The 20,568-nt window shown below is 30.6% G+C and overlaps 1 protein-coding gene across 1 annotated transcript in view; it reads right to left on the bottom strand.

Annotated features, from left to right (window-relative positions):
* Nucleotides 1–20,568, bottom strand: part of LOC106686257 (dynein beta chain, ciliary) — a gene marked incomplete in the record, with an annotated part of 143,984 nt that overhangs the window by 117,565 nt on the left and 5,851 nt on the right. Inside the window, 10 exon segments of the mRNA XM_067045368.1 lie at nucleotides 667–785; nucleotides 1,243–1,379; nucleotides 2,271–2,463; nucleotides 2,830–2,984; nucleotides 5,918–6,028; nucleotides 6,113–6,206; nucleotides 8,047–8,237; nucleotides 9,998–10,136; nucleotides 11,124–11,221; nucleotides 19,847–20,058. Coding sequence (XP_066901469.1) covers nucleotides 667–785; nucleotides 1,243–1,379; nucleotides 2,271–2,463; nucleotides 2,830–2,984; nucleotides 5,918–6,028; nucleotides 6,113–6,206; nucleotides 8,047–8,237; nucleotides 9,998–10,136; nucleotides 11,124–11,221; nucleotides 19,847–20,058 — 1,449 coding nt within the window.

The following is a 20,568-nucleotide window of genomic DNA, read 5'->3' on the forward strand; positions in this document are numbered from 1 at the left end:
TATATATATATATATACATACATACATATAAGAAATGTTATTGGGCTTTCAGTAGAAAGCAAGCTTGATCAAAATCATTAAGTTGTTTTGGCACTACAGTCTATAGAAATATGTTTTTTTGGCATTTCCCAGACATCTAATTGTTTATACAGTAATTAGGGGCCAAAATCCTACAAACCAAAAAAAGAAGCAACAAAATTGGGCCACCCATTCAAGAGATAATCATGGTACAGACACACACAGACCAATGACCAAAAATGCTTTTTTATTTTTTTTTTTGGATTCAATGAGCTCAAAAATAGATAGATCCATTGATAACTGCCAATCGAAAATTTGATCCAATACCTAAGTGTCAGTGTCAAGTAAAGTAAACATAAAGTTCTCTAAAGGTATAAAGACTACCACAACAAACGGAACTGATTACTTACCTTATTAAGAACCATCATTTAATGGACTACTATTTCAGTTAAAAAATATAAATTCCATAATTATTAATTAATTTTAATAAACCCTTCAAGTGAAAGAGGACTAAAATCTAAGAGCAATGTTACAAAGTGTTAGCAAGGTACAAGGAATGTTAAAATTATAATTTAAAAAAAAAAGTCAATACCAGTGTAATTCAATTAAAAAATCTAACTGGTATCATTTAACAGATCTGTAAATTACCCTCAGTTTTCCAGGTAATGGTTTCCATAGCTGTTTCTACTTCATTAATTATGGCATTGATCTCATCAGATAAAATGTTTTTTTCTTGTGGTCTTGATTCTTTCATCATTTTATTGAACCTAAAACAAAAAAATTAGAAATAAATATATCAAATTTAATCAGTAGTCTATAACAGGGATTCTCAAAGTAGATGTTCTAAGCTTATGCCAGGGTGCTTAGAATGCTACTTTCTCAAATATTAAAAAAACAAGTTAAAATTAAAATAGCAAATATACTGTGCATTACAGCATTTACTTTAGACTTTTTTTTTTCTTTCCCAACATGTTCAATCGCTTTAAGTATAATTGTGCCTACATTTTTAATTTTTTTATTTCAAAAAGGGTTTCATGAATTTTTTTCGCTCAAGAAGGGTGCCATGGTTTATAAGAAATTAGATCAGAAAAATGGTTCTAGTAAATTACTAAACAATCTTTCAAATTCAAATTACAAAACATAATATTAATTTCAAATAGTAAATTACAAAACACAACAAACGATATAATCTATGAACATAATACAGCTCTGAAAAAGACATACCATTCAACAATGTTCATTAATTTGACTCTCCAATCATAGAATTCTTCCATTCGATCAAATACTTGTTCTGCCAAAGGTGGGATTGATGGTACTTCTAACATTCTCAAGTAGCGAACTTCTCGCAGCATTGATCTTAACTAAAAATCATGATAAATTGTAATTTATGACATCAATAATAAATTCATTTTAATAATGCTTTCAAAAGTGGAGAAACCAAGAATGTTTTGAGGGAGAGGCTGTCTGTACACCAGATGAATCACATATACTTAAGTAAGGATTGTCACTTTCCCCAGAAAATTTAAAACAATAAATGTTTTGATCACATTTTAAAATCCATATTAATCAATTATAATTAATAATATTTCTTATGTATTAGAAAAAAGTTTTTAAGAATTCTTTTGTTTTCACATTCCAGAGGAGAGGATCTGCTAGTGACTCTCAACAGCTGTTTGATTCGAATTAGCAGTTATCTGTCAGAGATTTTCTGGTAAATTACATTTGGGGTGCCTTAAATTATACATGGTGAGGTGGGGAGTAAACAAAAAAACAGGTATTTATCATTCTAACCTGTATGACCTGTTGGGAGTTAGTTAAACATTATATCCATGAGTTTCCACCTCCTCCTCAAAACACCCAGGCTATATGGGGAGTTATACCTACTATTATATTCCTCTCCTATATGAATGCTTCAAAGTAATTGATACTTAACTTCGAGTATGAAGGGAGGAATATGATTATCAGTGAGAATATAGAGGCCAATACAACTCTTTAGCTTAAAAGTGGGTACCTCATTGCAGACCTAGACCATAAATGCAACAAATAGGGTTTTACACACAGGCTAAATTCTCCTTTCATGATCATGAATACATACAGAATACCCTCATTAAATATAGCTAATGATTACATCTATTGGATTTTTATCATCCCCAAAATACTTTGGGCAGCAATAGATGTTTTTCTTAAAAGATCCAGGTAAGAAATGGGTAAAGATAATTACAATAATTATAATTTTATTTGACAATTCTTACTTTTGGGTCAAAATTAAGAACAAGTAAGCAATCTTTGTCAAATTTTAGCAAACACTCCCCAAGCTTGTCTTCAATAACATCATCAATCTTTGAACACCATTTGTCATATAAATCATACTGCAAGTCATCAAGAATATGACCCATCTGTGAAGCTTTTTCCAAGGCATACTTGCACTTTTCAGTCTTGGTACACCTAAAACAAATAATTAATTTGTATGCATCAAATATTAGATCATCACTTATACAATCGATTGAAAATATAATAACCTTTATTTTATTTAAATATTTGTCAATTCAGCTGAAACTAATAGAAATAATTGTAAATAATTAACTCCCCTTAAAATAATTAAAATTATAAACAATGGCCAGAAAGTGAGGGGTGGAATTCTCAGAATCTTAGCCGTAAGAAAAAAAAAAGTAATTGGCCTTCATTGATGTCTAATTACATCCAATTCACTTCATTAAACATAATAAAAAATGGAACAATTCACAAATACATTTTAAAAAATTGATGTGTAGAAGATTTTATCAATATAATTTATTTAAAAAATGATCATACCTGTGTGTAATTGTTGTTAACCATTCCAAAGGATACTCCAACCGCTTTCTAAGGTCCCTCAACCAGCATAGTCCACCAGCAATCGGAGGCCAATAGAGAGGAACCTCCATATATCCTTTTAAAGACAGTTTGTTCATCTGTTCGTCATATATTTTCTGAAATTTAAAAAGAATATTTTATTTATAACAAATAAAATTTGATCATTTATAACAACAATTAATATGATGCTGGGTAATTCCATAAACTAAATGGTCCACAGTAAAACAATCATTTTAATTTTTTTTAATACTTTTTTACATGGTTTCCTCCATTTTTATGATATAAAAACAGTTGGTAACTTTTTTGTTTATAGATGATTCATAAATGGTAGCCAATTTTACTCAGTAATAATTGAAAATATAATTCCAAGGACCGGTTAAAACTTACTTCCACCACTCAGACATTACGTTCACTTACCGCATTTTTGAACAGTTACCATGCATTCACCAAGCAAAGAAAGAAGTAAGTTATCTATTTATCATAAGCCTCCCTAGAAACAAAAATTTTGGGGAATTTAAAATTTTTAAGTTCATTCCCATTGGATATATTCAAGTGTGCAGGAACCTGCGATACATATTTTTAGAATTGATATTTTTGATTCAAAAATATTTAACATGGAAATAAATAAAATATATAATTAAGTAGAGGAAATGTAGCAGAACCTACTGCAGTATGGTTGCTAAAAGAGCTAATGTTCTGTATTTAACAATTCCATTTAAAAATTTAAAATTTGGTCAATTTCAGCAAGGTTAAATATGTAAACAAAAATATATATAAATTACTTTTTCTAAAAAGACTAAATACGTTATACAAAGATATTTAATGCAAAAGGTTTTCACATTAAAATCATATTAATAGGTAAATAATTATCTTAGAAAGCTTAATCATATCCTGGATACGAGAATAATGATTTTCATGTTTTCTCCATTTTTGAAAAGTTGCCAAACTTTAACCAAACAAATAAACAATGCTAATATTTACCATAAAACTATCCAGAAAATATATAATTTTAGCAACTTTCAGATTTTTAACTCCAGTACTATTGGTGATATTAAAGCTCAAAGTTTTATAAGCTAAAAAATTTCAAATTTTAGAGATCATAAAAAACCAAGGATACATTCAGTAGGAATGATATTATGGTTGACCTACTAATAGGTCCTACAGTAGAATGGATGTTGTTTATAGTATTTCTCATAAAAAAATTGTTTGAATTTTTTTTTATCTTAGCATTGAGCTTTGAAGTAAAATTTTATCATCTTAGCAGTAAGAATAAAGAAATGAACTAAGAACAAGTTTTCATTTAAACAGTTTCCATCCCCGCTGCATGAGATGGGTCCTGAGGTGGGCCATACCATGTGTCCAACATGAAAAATAAAAACCTTAATTTGAAGGGGGAAATTTTTTATTGGAACTGTGGCAATTGTATTCTAGATGAATTGTAGAATACACATTTACTCCATTATTTTTTTATAATTTTCCTTCTACAGGAAAAGTAGCCAATAACTTATTATAAAAAACAACAATACTCTTAGCAAAATTTAAATGTTAACTAAATAATTACTTAGATGCTTGAATTTATTAGTAATTATATTGGTATGTTTTTAAGAAACACTGTTTTCAAAAAAAAAAAACTTAGTGAAGGCATAGTTGTATTGAAGTAAAGTAAATAACTAATTTTGACCAAATTACTAAATGCATTAATCCATAAAAAAAATGTCTTTCCTTCCTCATAAGTATAAATCAGCATAAGCACCACGATCCCCATGGCCAATGAGCTGATATATCAAATAATTATTAAAATTACTTTTTACCATATTTAACAAAGAAACAAATTTCTGACTATATTCTAAACTAAGTATCTAATTAAATTAATAAAGTAAGGAATTGGGTTTTTTGTTTTTGTTTTGGCCAAAATGGTACATCCTATTGAAAAAGTTGATAAATAACAAATTAAAGAATAATCAATTCTCTATTGAATAAGTATCATAACATAATCATCTGTTCAAGAGCTATAATCATAAACCACCTACTCTGGTCACAAATGGACTTCATGACACTTCAGACCAGCTATTAGAGTCAAAGATTATGATTATACTACTTGTGACATTATATATATTTATTTTTGTAACACTTTCATTATGATCCACCATTTAGGATTATAGGCTTAAATCAAATTAAAATTTTGTAATTGGTTATCAAACTAATTATCAAACTAATTAGCTGTTTATAAGAGAAGATGGTTGGGGGTTGCAGTCAAAATATGACACAAATAAATTGAAGTAACTTATTTAATCGTGCCAACATTTCGGCCAGAATTTTTAGCCTTCATCAAGGCTAAGAACAGAACAAGATAAGAACCAATGAAGAATACAGAAAATAAAAAATAAAATATAAACAGAATGACATAAAGTAAATAATTGTACAGAATGAAACTATATTTTGACCACACTCCCCAACTATCTTCTCCTTGTATATCATCCATGGACAACTATCTCTCATGATTAATTTGCTGCTTAGTAATTGTTTTAGGAATGCCAGTTATGCGTTTATGTGCTAAACTCAGGAGAAATTATTTTTTTAAATTATCTCCGACTGAATATTTTTTTAGACTGGGTTTTACACATCTGGTTCCTGTCCTGGTTAACATGTTTTCTTCCCTTATACCTCCTCTTTTTCCTTGCAGTTATATTCTTCAGTTTGTTTTCTGGTGTTGTTCTATTGTGATTTTGAAAAATGTCAGCAAACTTGGATACAGACAAGGAATTGTTAGTAAATCCAATTGTGATTTTTTGTCTTTTGATTCAGCTCTCGAAGAAAATGTTTCTATGAGAGCCACTGCAGGTACTTCAGATACTCAATGAACCAGAAATACCATAAATGAAAAAATATTAACTTTGTAAGAATCGAGTGATTATTGTCTATAAAAAGGAAAATAAAAGTGGATATCGTCAAAAAGTATTCAGGCCAGTGGGCTCTGTAGGACCCAGGCCTCAGGTCGCTGTTTTATTAAAAACAATTATAAAGTTAGTAAAACATTTAGATTTCGCACCTTTATATCATCCAGTTCAGCATCATACATAAAAACGATTCTTTCATACTTGGAATCAAGTTCTTTGATTACAAGTTCTCGTTCAAGCAAAGGTCCAAACAAATGAATAAACTGAAATATGTGAAAAAAAAATAATAATTAATAAATCTTGCATTTAAAATGTAACTTCAATTTATGATTAAAACATTTTCATACTTTAAAAATTTGTTCAAAATTTGTACACTCATCAAATGCAATACTTATTACAGCAGCAAGCCTTGCATCAAAATCATATATTCTTCTTTTCCAACTGAAAGAATAAAAATTATGAAATAAAATTAAGAAAAAACCATTATTACTAAATTTATTTATAATCCATACTAGTATTGAGTTTAATTATTTTTTAAAGAACTATAGTTTAATGTAAAATAATAAAATAATTGGATAATTTTAAAATTGCAATATATATTGACTAACACAATTTTATGATCAAAAGAAATTTAAAAAATCCGATTCTTTTGTATGTACACTTTCTCTTAGGTATCCATTTGTACACCTGTGAAGTGAGCATTTATAATGAAACCATAGTAATCATTGATATATAAATTTGAAAATAAAAATTAAATGAAAATCTAAGGAGTGAGAAATACAACCTAGGAAGTAAGGAGTAGCTGTAGTATTGACACTTTACATTAAAAATACTTTATAATGAGATGAAGATAGTTGACCGTGGATATATAAGAGGAGAAGATGGTCGGGGGTGGGAGGGGAGAGTTACGGTCAGCAGAAAAAACACAAATAAACAAAAGAATATTTATTTATGCCGACGTTTCGACCTGATTTTCAGGTCTACATCAGGGCTATAAAAACAAAAAAAGATAACAACTATCATTAAGAGAAAAAAATAATAATTAATAAATAAATAAAAATAAAATAAATAATAGACTTACAAATTTATAAATATATGTAACAATGATATGAAAATATAAACTAGTTGATTAATAACTATGGAATAAGACAGTAGTAGATTGATAACATTATTGTTTATATACATATAAATGTGTGTAATAAATAAATGATGCAGTGGGTAAGAAAGATATATTGATGAGTAAAATTAGAAACCTATTTAGTTATACAGATGAGTACAAAATTTAGTTAAATTAAGAATGGAGCATATGTACAAACAATATTTTTAAAAAAGAAAGAACAAGGGAGAAGAAGAAATATAAGGAGAGAGTAAGACATATAAGATACAAGAGAAAGAACTCACAGTTATATCTTTGTTTTTATAGCCCTGATGAAGACCTGAAAATCAGATCGAAACGTCGGCAAAAATAAATATTCTTTTGTTTATTTGTGTTTTTTCTGCTGACCGCACCTACCAGCCAACTTCTCCTCTTAAAAATACTTTAACAGCCAAACATACTCTGAAAGAATACTTCAATGATAGTTCAAAATGATGTTTCTTTTGTACTTTTCTGTTGTTGTGGAGAAGGATGAAAATTTCTTTAAAACAATGAGAAAAACAAATGTATAAATAGTAACTAAAAAATCAATTATCATATAATACTCTCACTTTCTAATGGACTACCTCACTCTTTCGCAAAGAAGGATTTACGATAATGCATGACAGTGAGGTTGTACGAAATAAAACTGAATTGTAGAAGAACCATACAGTTTATTTATGTATTCAACTTACCTTTTCTGTTGAATTCAGGAAGCTGTAGTACTATTCACAGTTCTAGAGAAAAAAATCAATTCATCACTGAAATAACACTACCTACTGATTGAGTGGGTAAAAATACTCAGACGATCAAACCATGTTTATCACTTATCACAGGAGCAATCTTTGGAATCACCCAATTAGTTTAAGTTTAATTACTTTTTAAGTAATAAAAACAACTGATTATGATATAATAATAGAAACAACGGGGGCTTAAAATAAACCAGCTAGTGTTATTAGCATATAAATTAACATTAATCGAAACCAATGATTCAAAGATTAAAAGCTGTTTAATTTTTTTGGTATAGCAAATAATAAAACATTCCACACAAAGGTATAACTAAGAGTCCTAATTAAACGATGATTTATTGTGTTTAATTTAATTAATAAATTACACAAAAAGAATAGTATATGCTTAAACCCTTACTTCTCATAGTCTACAAGAAAGCCATCATTTTCAAGATCAGTAGGATTGTATTGAATGTTGAACCAAGTGCTGTATAAGTTATTAAATTCTTCAAACAGTGTTGACAGTCTTCCACTCAACATTCCTCCATTCTTGCCTCCAACTTCTACTTTTTCCAGTCTCAAGTAATCAACACAAGTTACAAAGATATTCTAAAACAAATCAATGGCTCAATAAATGTGACTTGTTTTTATTCATTAAATAGAAATAAAGGTTCTTAATATCAAGGACCCTTTGGGAAAAAAAGACACAGCTATGAGATAAAGTAATTTTTTTTAAATATACTTTTTTATAGTAGATTTCCACCAGGGCCCTGTTTCATAATAAAGAATAAACTAATACTACTGGTCCTGTAGTTTTAACTTGGTACAATGTCACTGAATTGTACAATGCTGGCGTGTACTTTGATTTTATTAACTCCAATATCACAAATATTCATCTCCATTATGAAACAAAAGTGTTAGTGCTAGTAATTTGTAGTAAGTGTACTTGTATTTATGAACTATTATTATCCTTCAAAATGGAATAGAGCAGAGGCATGAACATGAGCATGAACTCCTCCTCATCCTGACCATTTTCTCCTAACATTGTATCTACCGTCAACTATAAACACCTCATTAAAGCAAATAAGAAAAAGAACTTTTTTTAGAGCTATATTATTTCTACAGAACGTTCAGTAATTGGAGTTCCCAGCTGGTTTGGACATTAATTTTGAAACAACCATAATGTCATATATCAAGAAAAGCTATGTTTTAGAGCTTATTCATGAAATTAATTTTTATATGGCAAAAATGAAAATTATAAAGCATTAATCATTCATTATATAAGCAATGCAATGTACAGCACAGTTTTGGAACAAAAAGAATCCACACCAATATTTCAATGATCATAATATTATATTACATTATTAATATTATCTAAATAATTATGATATAGAAGAACCAAAGTGCAGTCCACTAAATTTTTCTTTTTTAATTTTTGTTTTGAATACATCACTAATGCTATTTTGCCTTAAGTTTTTATCTTTCCTATTTGTCATATAGTATATAATATGATGAAATGATGACTAACTTTACTTAACAATTACAATTATGTGCCTTATGAGTTCCCATAAAAGCATAAATGCTCCAAATATCAATTTGGGTACATATACATAATGACCCTCAAAAGTGTCTCAAATAATAAGGGACTATTATTATCATTTGTAGTTTTATTAAAATCTAAAGTTTAACATTCAAAATCAGCCAATTGTTTTTAAAAAGAAAATAATTAAATTTGTATTTTTACTTTAGTTTCAATCATTTAGTATATTATGATATTTGTTATTTTGAAATTCTGCGAGTTTACTACTCTAAAGTGTTCCAAAATTTGGAATATATTAATGAATTTGAATTATTTTTCATTGATGTTATAGAGTTTAACTAAACTATGGATACCACAATAATTGCAATAATTATTTTTTTAAATTTAATACAATGATAGTTATAAAGTTTTACCATAAAAAAATGAGTTATAATTATGTATCCATTCACTCCATTAGACATTAGAGTTTGACAATCCATCTTAAGTACTTAGCAGCATGACGTTTGGAAATTACAGATGTCAAAATCATAATATAAACAGATTACATTACAGCCATTAGTAAAGCTAGGTCTAGCTGCTATATACGAGGAAACAGCTTCAATCTAAATTGTTAATAAAAACTGCAAGTAGCAACAGAAATAAAGCTCTTTTGCAGATGTACAGCATAACTTATAAGAAGTCTGGAAAGACTTAATACTGATTTAACAAGCATTAGAAACTAGAAGAATTACTGATATACAGAATTCATGGTTATCTTTTTTAAACTGCAGTATTAATTGTTTTTAAAAAGTGATGAATTTTATTACTTAAAAAAAATTATCACAATTACCTCAAAACATTCTAGCCTGTTAACATAAACGTCATATCTATCTTGGAATATTATATCGTGATGAAAAGCCCATGGTTTAGGTTCCTCTCCTTCCAAGTACATTCCAGGAATCTCCTCCTGATACTGGATAAAAATTCTCCTAAATAAAAAAATATTTTGTATCCATCATATAATAGGTACAAATTGTTATGTAACAGTTTATTATTTAAATTAATTAAAGAGGTATAAAAAAATAACTTTTGAAAATTTGATCTGATAATTTTGGCTGCTCATTATGCTTTATGATGCAGTGATAACATATGATAGCACTGACAAATATTTGTATTAAGTAAGAATATTTTTGATTAGAAGTAGAACATGAGATACAGTATACAACATGAGTATACTGTATGCCATATAGTTTAATAGCATATATTGTAATAACCGCTTTATTTGATAAATAGTTATTTTTTAAATCCAAGTATTTCTGCCAAAGAGCAAACTAGTCGACTTTATCATGAACAGAAAACAAATCAATTTCTTCATTCAGAAGTAATGGAGGCCAAAAACAAACTTGTTTCAAATGTACACGATGGCAGCACGCATTCTTTTGAAGTCTATTGAATTGCTATGTTCAGCAGGTAGATCAAAATTATTGTTGTCAACTTTTGTTGTTTCTCTACCACAATGATGGTACAAAGTAGAACCACAATGATGGTAGAAGAAAGTCCTCTTTCTGTTTGGACATCTGGAGGGCTGAGGTCCTGACCATCCTTTGTCTACTGACAGTGGTAGCATTTTTGTAAGAAGACATGAAGAACCAACAGTCACCAAAGAAGATAATATAATTGGTTAGTGTGCTCAACATAAGATTTGTAAAAGTAGCTATTAATTCATTTAAGTATAATTGTGTTCTGATTGTCTAGCAAACCTGCCCTAAAATAGAGTCAATAATATTAAATAATTTAAAATAAAATTCTCATATCTAGTCATTATTTAATTTATTCATTAAATTAAACCCTGTTAGCATCAAAGCTATATTCAAGATCTGAGAATAATTAAAACAGTTAGAACTTTATTCACTATTTTAATAAATTTTATGGAGATGTAGATGGAATAAGATGGAGAGATAAGAAAATTAAATTACTTGAAGTATTTCATGCAGTCAATAACTTGCTTCAATTTTGGCAGTGTTTCTTCAACTTCACCAGCAAACATACCAGTAGGATCAAGACACTTTTCTGACTAAAATAAAAAATAAATCAGTAAGAAACAAAGAGAATATTATCTTCTGGAACAAAGCCTGCTCTACTGAAGTGTTAACTATAATGATTATGGCGTTGAGGTAACTGTGGGTAATGTGTCCTCGCACCAATTAAAGAGGTGACAATGCATGTTCAATAGGTTAGTTTGCTGGAGATGAACTGACAGGAATATTGACGAGATTTACGAGTGTTCGCTGTAAATCCTCGCAGCATAGAAATTTCACTCCGTAAGGTATTCTCTTACAGTTGTGAAGAGGATGGAAAGTCCTGCAGGAGAGGAGTAACCAATGAAGGTCTCGAAAAAGGACAGAGAGGTTAGGAAGAAAAAGAAATCCAAAGAAGGCAAAGTAAAATAATAACACAGTGAATCAATTCCAAAAATAGCGATAGAATATGCTGATCCACTAATTTATATTATCACTCAATGCCTCCTACAGAGGAGAATCCCTGTTAGGGATATTCACACTTTGGTTTGTCAAGTTTGAGCTTAGTCTCATCTCTTTGGACTATTAAACGCCATCAAGATATGCTATGTATAAGATCTTAGCTTATAGTGGGTCATACATTTTTATTGTAATTTATATGACTCAACTAATACATTTAGGAATATTACAATATATTATATATTTTTAATTAAAGTAAATACAAGAAATAGGTATCATTTTACACGAAGTATCGACATAAAGTATCATAGCGATAAGTATCTAACATAAATATCATTCTATAACATTTTTCTGATGAATATAATTCATATCTTAGCTGGTAAATCACTTCATGTAAGCTCGTAACAGTTCATACCATGAAGTTTAAATTGGCTAAATGACTTCAGTGTTCTACTGTGTTGTCAGAAGGTCCGCATCAAGAATTATTTTGCCTTTGTCAGCTAGGATTAAGGTTCAGTGAAAATTTTTTTGATATTTTAGATCCATATCTCGGGTGAATATACAAAAATCCTTGAAATCCACTATTCCATCACTAGGTCTTGGCCTGAGGTCCCACTGCAAAATTTCCTATTTTTGCCTTATTAATTTAAAAGATCCTAAACCCTTGCAATGTAGTTAACAGTATTCCTTGTTATACCCCTAGTTGTAATTCTTCTTATATCAGTGAAACTAAAAATCATATTTCCCAGCATAAACTTCTACCAACTCCTGTAACCCTTCTGCCTCTAAACTTTCTGAACAAGCTTTGATCCTCAGCTATTCTTTTAAATCTGACAACACATATTCTCTCTACTGTTCTCAACCATAAAAAAAAGCCTTATTTTGGAATCAATACTTTTTTTTTTTTTCTTTTTCGGCCAAGACTCCCATTGGAGTCCTATACTGCCTAACCATGGTTGGGGGTTGAAGTTCTTCATTTTGTGGGACCGCCACTCAATGAAAAAAGTCAATGTCCCAGGCCGGAATCGAACCAGCACCGCCAATAGACATCAAATTGGTAAGACTGAGTCTTAACCACTGAGCTATGGGCGGCCCCGGAATCAATACTAATGTAAATTGATATCAATTTACAACAGAAATCTGTCAATCATAAAGTTGGTAAAGACTATCTCTCTTAAGCCATATTAAACTACCATAATTTTACTGTTATGCTCTGTATTTCAGAAGTCAACTTACCTATTATCCTCCCATATCTTTTTTCTATAAATGAAATTTGGTCCGGGTGCGGTCAATTAAAACTCAAATAGTAAATTGGTGTACTATTTTATTAGAGCCAACGTTTCGCCCCACATTGCAGGGCTAAAAAAGATACAAACACTTAACATAAGTAAAAAAGTAAGTGGTTAATTTTTCTTATTTAATTTTTATGTTTCATTATACCCTTGTAATTTTCCACTTACTTTTTTACTCATGTTAAGTGTTTGTATATCTTTTAGCCCTGCAACGTGGGGCGAAACGTTGGCACAAATAAAAATAGTACACCAATTGACTATTTGAGTTTAATTTAACCGCACCCGGAACAAATTCCATTTATTGATACACACAGTTAATCAGCAATCTTCCAATATCTTTTTTCTATTTTTTAAATATTTTCTACATCATACCTTGATTTATAACTTAATAGTTAAAGTTTTTATTATATAAATTTACATACCTTTGTACCTCTATTCAATACAGTATATATTTTTTCCACTATATTATATTTATTGTATCATTCATTTATTTTATTTCAATTTTGTATTTTATCCATATTTTTTATTAAATTCTTCCCCTTATTATGTATATTATCATTGATGTCTGCCTGTATATAATATCTTTACTTTAACTTTATTTTATATTTGTTTGCCTTCAAATGTAATGTACTTGTTTGTTGAACCGCCTCTGGTCTTCTCATCCCACCTTCAGCCCATTTTTTTGTTTACTTTCATTCAGTAAGATGGGTGTCTTCCTTTTAGATATTCTTTTATTTTAATCAGAAATTTATTTATTCTAATTTTTAATAACTACATTTTTATATTGGAGGGAGAACATTAGATTAGTTATATGAATTGAATTAGTTTAGTACTAGTATGCAGTGAGACTATTGTCTCAACTTTCTCCATTGTGGTGTAGTCAACACTGTGGTGTTATTGGCATTGATGACCAGTGATTTTTTACACCACTAAACAACAACAAACAAACAGCGGTGTTATTTTCTGATTGATTGTATTTATTACTAATGAATATAATCTGACTGACATTGTGAAATGAGCCAAGTAAAATATCTTGTGATTTTTTACACACTTATACTCATTTAATACAATGAATGATATTTTGTTATTATTATACACAAAAAAACAAATCAATTGGTACCTAATAACCATTAAATGCCAAAAGTAAAGACAGAACATAATAACATAAAGATGTCCAAAAATATATTTAAAAAAAAATTTCTGACTCCTAGTGCCCTAGGAAAAACAAGAATAATATTTATGTTTTATTCTCGTTTTTTTATCTTATCTTTCTTTTTGAGTGCCCAGGTGTTATGGCGGGAACTGCAGTTCAGTGCTGGTATCACTCTGCCTTTGTTTTCTTCTCATCTAGGGAATATAACGATATCTACTCTTAAACTTAGCTAAGAGTGAGTTTATAAACAGTAGAACATTTTTACATTCATGGAAAGTGAAGTGAGTGACAATTTATTAACATTCAGAAGAATAAATTGGTGATCGTTTGACAGAGCTGACTCAGGTGGCCGGTAATTCCCTAAGGGGGTCTTATCTTATTGAACTATTTCATTGCCAAGGCCCTGTGTACCAACAATCTGTCTCCAGAGGGTCATGAGTTTGAATCCAAAGACTGTATATATTTTTTTTGGGACTCTTTGATTTATTTATTCTACAAATGTTCTCTTTTATTTTTCATACAGTTTTGTAAATAGTATATTTACAAAAAAAATTTATTTCGTATTTTTTTTTTCTAAAGTGAGTGGTATTTTTTTTATTTTATTTTTTAATCGAAATGGACAAAAATATGGAACTAGACAGGAATATGTCCTGCAAAAATTCCGAAGAGGAGACAGCAGCATCAGAAATAAGCCGAACAGATTCGTAATATTTAAAAAGATAGACGGTCTAAAAGAGAAACCAGGATATTGCCCCCGGGTCCGCGGGAACTTAACCCAATAAGAAAAAAAAATAAACCAGCCAAACCTAAACAACCAGTTGAAAAGTCAACCAAAAATCGCAGTAAGACCACTGCAGCCACAACAGGGGAAACTACTTTACCATCCACTTCTACCAGAAACAATATTGTTGCCGCTAACAATCAACCAGGAGAGACTTCGAACTTACTTTCTCAGAACCGGAGCCACCACCTATTTATGTCATCAACATCGAAAATTTTGTTTCCTTTAGTAGGGAAATCGCAAATTTAATCGGGCAGACAAATTTCCACTGTTTCTCAAGAATAAAAGATATAAAAATAAATACTACCATAAAGGAACATAACAAAACTTTAATAAATTATTTTAATTCAAAACACTACAACTTTCATTGATATCAACTACGCGATGAAAAAGCATACAGAGTGGTATTAAGAGGCCTACATTCAAATACCTCTACAAGCGAAATAAAAAATGGCTTAGAGGAAATAGGGCATATAGTCCAGAATATTTCTTGCGTACTACACCCCACTGAAAAATTTCCACTACCACTGTTCTTCATAGAGGCTCTAACCTGCACGGAACAATAGCGAAAAAATATTTCAAGTAACAAGACTTGTATACTCAACTGTACGCTTTGAGCAGCCCAGGCAGAAATCAATAATAGTGCAGTGCACTAACTGTCAAAACCTAGGACACACCAAGAGCTGCTGCCATCACCAAGCCAGGTGCGTTAAATGTGCCGGCCTCCATGCATCAAACCCCTGCCTAAAATCACGGGATGAACCAGCCAAATGTGCACTGTGCACGAAAGACCACTGAACTACAGAGGGGTCTATAAAAACTTACACAAGCAAAGGACTCACAATAGGGCATTAAAAACTCTTGATGAGAAGAATCGCACGCAGGTACTTCCTGAAGTTGGGAATTTCGCCAGTTTTCCAGAAATGCAGAAAAATGCAACTCAACTCAATCAGCAACAACCTTCTGTCTTAACTGTCTCAGATCATCATCGCCAGGAATACAGAAGACCTCAACCATACTCTGAAGTCACTAGGAACCAGCAATCTCGACTTCAGGTGCCTCAGGCCTCCCATTCCTATTCCCAGACGTCTCATTCTCAGTCTCAAACTCCTCATCCGCTTATTATTTCCCAACATCTACCTTTAAAGGTTAAATAACCCCCTGAGCATCCACATCCAGCTCCTTCTCATCCCACTGTTCAAGTAAACAACCCACCCCAAATACCTTTGAAAACAGTTCCAGTACCCCATACCTCACGACGGGTTCACCCAACACCTAGCGCTCCGATTCATACAAACTACCTGGCCTCTGATCCACATCTCAACTACAATCCAACCTATATAAACTCTATCCTATCATCGTTCCTGTTGGAGCTCCAAAATACTATAAAACCTTTCTTAATTTAAAACAAATTTAATCCTTTTTTTCTCTCAACTTTATTCTTTACAACTTTTCCGTTTCGACCCTCAGGCCATTCGATACCTTCATATTGATGTCATTTCCTTTTTCAAATCTTAAAAATGCAGGCTAATTGCCTTTGTCCCACATAACCTTTTCTAAATAATTTTTTCCTAGATTTAAACCTTTTATAAAACACTTTTCTTCCTTCCTTCTTCCAAATGTATGGAATGCAGGACTAGATACCCAGCAGATAAAACATATTATACTACATTGACAAACAAACTCAAAAAGAGAACTTAAAAAATTCAAAATACAAATTTAACTAACTTAACTCAAAACCTAACAACTACTGACAAATCTTTATGGACGGTCACTAAGAAGCTTCTTAACTTCAAAAATTGTTATCATCCTCTTCTTACTGAATCACAAACATGGATGAAATCGGACGATGAAAAAACTCAGGTATTCGGTCAGCACCTTTCTAAAACGTTTGAGGCACACCCTGACATCCTTAATCCAACTTATATCGAATACATTGAAGAAGAATTGAATACTCCACTTCAAATGACCCTTCCCCTAAAGCATTTCATCCTTCAGAGATATCCAACATCATTCAGAAGTTACCTTCCCGCAAAGCTTCTGGTAATGACCTAATTACATCCCATATTCTAAAACATCTTCCTCAAAAATCTGTTCTATTCCTCACATACATCTACAATGCTGTACTCAGATCCACATATTTTCCTGACCCATGGAAATTATCCATAATCAAAATGATTACCAAACCTCAAAAGCCACCAGAATACCCATCCTTCTACCATCCTATCTCTCTGTTACCTATCATGGGCAAAATCCTTGAGAAACTCATCTTGATACACCTGTATCCCATCCTTTATTCCAACCACATAATCCCAGATCACCAGTTTGGAATCCGAACATCCCACTCCACTATCCAGCAATGCCATCGTGTGGTCTCGTCTTCATTGGAGCGCGGAATGTACTGTTTGAGTGTCTTTCTTGATATAAAACAGGCTTTTGACTCGTGTCTGGCATCCAGGACTGCTATACAAGATCCATGAATTCCTACCCCCTACATACTTCCTCATTATCCATTCTTATCTCTCTGACAGAATATTTCAAGTAAATTACAACAGGGCTTATTCATCCCTATTCCGTCAGTCTGCTGGTGTACCTCAGGGTAGTATCCTTGGTCCTATCCTTTATACAATTTTCACAGCTGGCATCCCACCCATCCTAACACTATCCCCACCATGCACGCCGATGATACATGTCTATTGTCAGTGAACAATGATCCTTACATTGTATCCCAAACCCTCCAATCCCACATCATCACCCTCTAAGTATGGTGCCAAAATTGGAGGATTAAAATTAATTCCAATAAATCCCACCAAATCGTATTTACCCTTCGTCATAAACCCATGACCTCTTGCCCTACAGTATCCTTTAATAATACCCAACTCATTCCTGTCGAACAGATCTGTTACTTAGGACTACATCTCGACAAACAACTGACATGAAATCCTTATACAAGACTGAAAAGACAGGAAACTGCTCGTAGATTTCGACTATTACAACATTAACTAGGAAAACAGTCTAAATAGCCAATCCATTACAAAAGACTGATCTAGATGACTATTATAAGGCCTATCTGGACATACGGAGTTGAGCTTTGGGGCTCCATTAAACCATCAAATTTCTCCCGAATCCAATCCTTATAGTCCAAAATCCTTCATAAAATCCTTAATGCTCCTTACTTTGTCACAAATCAAGTCATCCATCAGGACCTCAATGTCCCATATGTTGCCGATTAGACCAAAACCAGATACCATTCCTTCCATGATAAACTTCCCAACCACCCAAATCCACTTGGTTTCTACCCTGGCTTCTCTTTCATTACCTAATAATCCTCCTAGGCTTCTGAAAAGAAGATGGCCTCTCTAGATCTTCTCCTCTAGAAATATTATTGCAGTTCTAACAATGGATAAATTCTCCACATGTTTGTATCATGTCACTATGTCACCTACAGCAAATTTATTTGTTGTATATATTTTTATACAGTTGTAAATAACAATAAATAAATTATTAAAAAAAGAATCTCTTACTCCCTTCTCCTCCTCTATTCTTTTCTTATTTTTCCTTACCCAAGTTATTAGTTTTGTTTACCACATATTATTATTGTCACATTTTCCAATAATTTTTTTGTCTTACTTGACTTTATATTTTGTTTCTTTAATCTAGTATTTTACTTACATATTTCATTAGCTACATATATTTTCTTTCTCTTTGTTTTATCCATAACTTTAATTTTTAAATTATTGTTATTAAATTAAAATATTCATATTTCATTGCTTCTTGGCATTATATAACTTTATATTTTTATTTCCTTAATTATGTCATTTTATTTACATATTTAATTATGTATGTATATACACACGTTTTATTTCCCACTTCTTTCATTACTTTATTTTTATCTATTTTCATTATGCACAATTATTTACTTTATTCAGTATATACATTCTCTCATTCATTGGTTGTCATCTTGTTTTTTGTTCTTAGCACTAATGAAAGGCCCTAAATCCTGGCCAAAACGTTGGCACTAATAAATAAGTTTTTTAACTTATTTGTGTTATTTTCTAACCGCACCCCAACCATCTTCTCTTCATATTTCTTATATATTAATGTGTTTTGATTATTTCTGAAATTTCAATTAATTCAATGTAATATATTCAACCTTATCAATAGCTAAAGTGTTGGGTGATAACTCTCAAAAAGTTAAATAAATTGATACCAGGTCGAGTGCCTAATTACAAACACTAAAATTTTCATATTTATGTAATTAGAGCAGTAATGACATTAGAGTCTACCTTAAAATTGAAAACATTTATTTGAAAAAAATATTCCTCTTGAAATGAAGGAGAATTTGACAATGGAAAAGTACTCAAACGATTTAAGCTGAGAATTGTTTGTACTAAGCTAATTCTGCTTCAATAATTTTGAAAGTACACACAGGAAATGTCAAGTGCCAAAAGTACTCAATGAAAAGTAATTGAGTATTAACCATTTCTATTTAAGACATTAACACTCATATGACGTATATACTTATACCTAGAGTTGGGCAAAAATTAGCTATAGTTGAAACTAATAGCTAACATTGCCGTGGTTATGATATTTATTTATCAAAGATTCATTCATGAATAAGGGACGTATTCATGACAATTTTAGTCGTTAGTTTCAACTGTAGCTAATTTTTACCCATCTCAGTTTGTATCATATTATCATAAATAAACACACAGTATAAAAAAGTAGTAACATAAAAATGGATGGAGTAATGTTAACATTTAGGAACTTAATGATACCTACTATGAATATTGATTGTTCTGTTTATTTAAATTTAATGTCACAGTGATAAATGCTAAGTTTTTCCGATTATCAAAAAGAGTCTTGCAATATTTTCCCAAAGTTATTCACTATTATTATATAGTATCACCATGAAGAATAAATAAAAACTTGTAAAGTAATTAAGATCTTATGAACATATTAATTACTTAAATATATGAAAACAATAATTACAAACCTGCAAGATGATGTAATTACAAATCTCTTTCATCAATGTTATCATTTGGTCAGTTTGATTGAAATATGGACAATTAATCCAAATCAAACAAACATTATATATCAATGGAATGAAAAGGTCATGGGCCTCAAAGAGGTTCGTTGCATCTAACGCATCTAAATGCTTTTTCAGAGTAGACAGGTAACGATCAATAGACCTAGCTTCTTCTAAACCTAAAATCACATTCACATTTTATAATTAATTTAAATTATAGTTATGAAATATTTGAATATAACAACTGATACGAGAACAGAAATCATCGAAAGTAGCATTAAACCATTTTCTCTAAATCAATCACAATAAAGGATAAATTAAAAACCTCATAACATATTTACAAAGTGCTATAGAAACCAATTGAGATAAGTTATAAGATATTCTTTCAATACATTTCAATAATTATTAAAGAGTATTTAAATTTATTCATGTGCTTAATTTTCAGAAATAATAAAAGAAACCATTTCAAACTACTTATCGATTATTTAAACCATCAACTTTTCTGACATGCCTAGTCAATTTTGAAATCCAATCTTTTTATTATTAATTATAAATATTCATAAAATTTTTATTATCTTCTTATATCCAATTGTATGGTTACCTCCTCTAACAATATAAAGTATTCCTCATACATAGACAAAGTATGTTCAAAATCTTATTCATCCCTATTCCGTCAGTCTGCTGGTGTA

This window comes from Halyomorpha halys, unplaced genomic scaffold (assembly GCF_000696795.3).
Source record: "Halyomorpha halys isolate HHAL.00 unplaced genomic scaffold, Hhal_1.1 Scaffold801.1, whole genome shotgun sequence".
In the NCBI taxonomy this organism is placed as follows: Eukaryota; Metazoa; Arthropoda; class Insecta; order Hemiptera; family Pentatomidae; genus Halyomorpha; species Halyomorpha halys.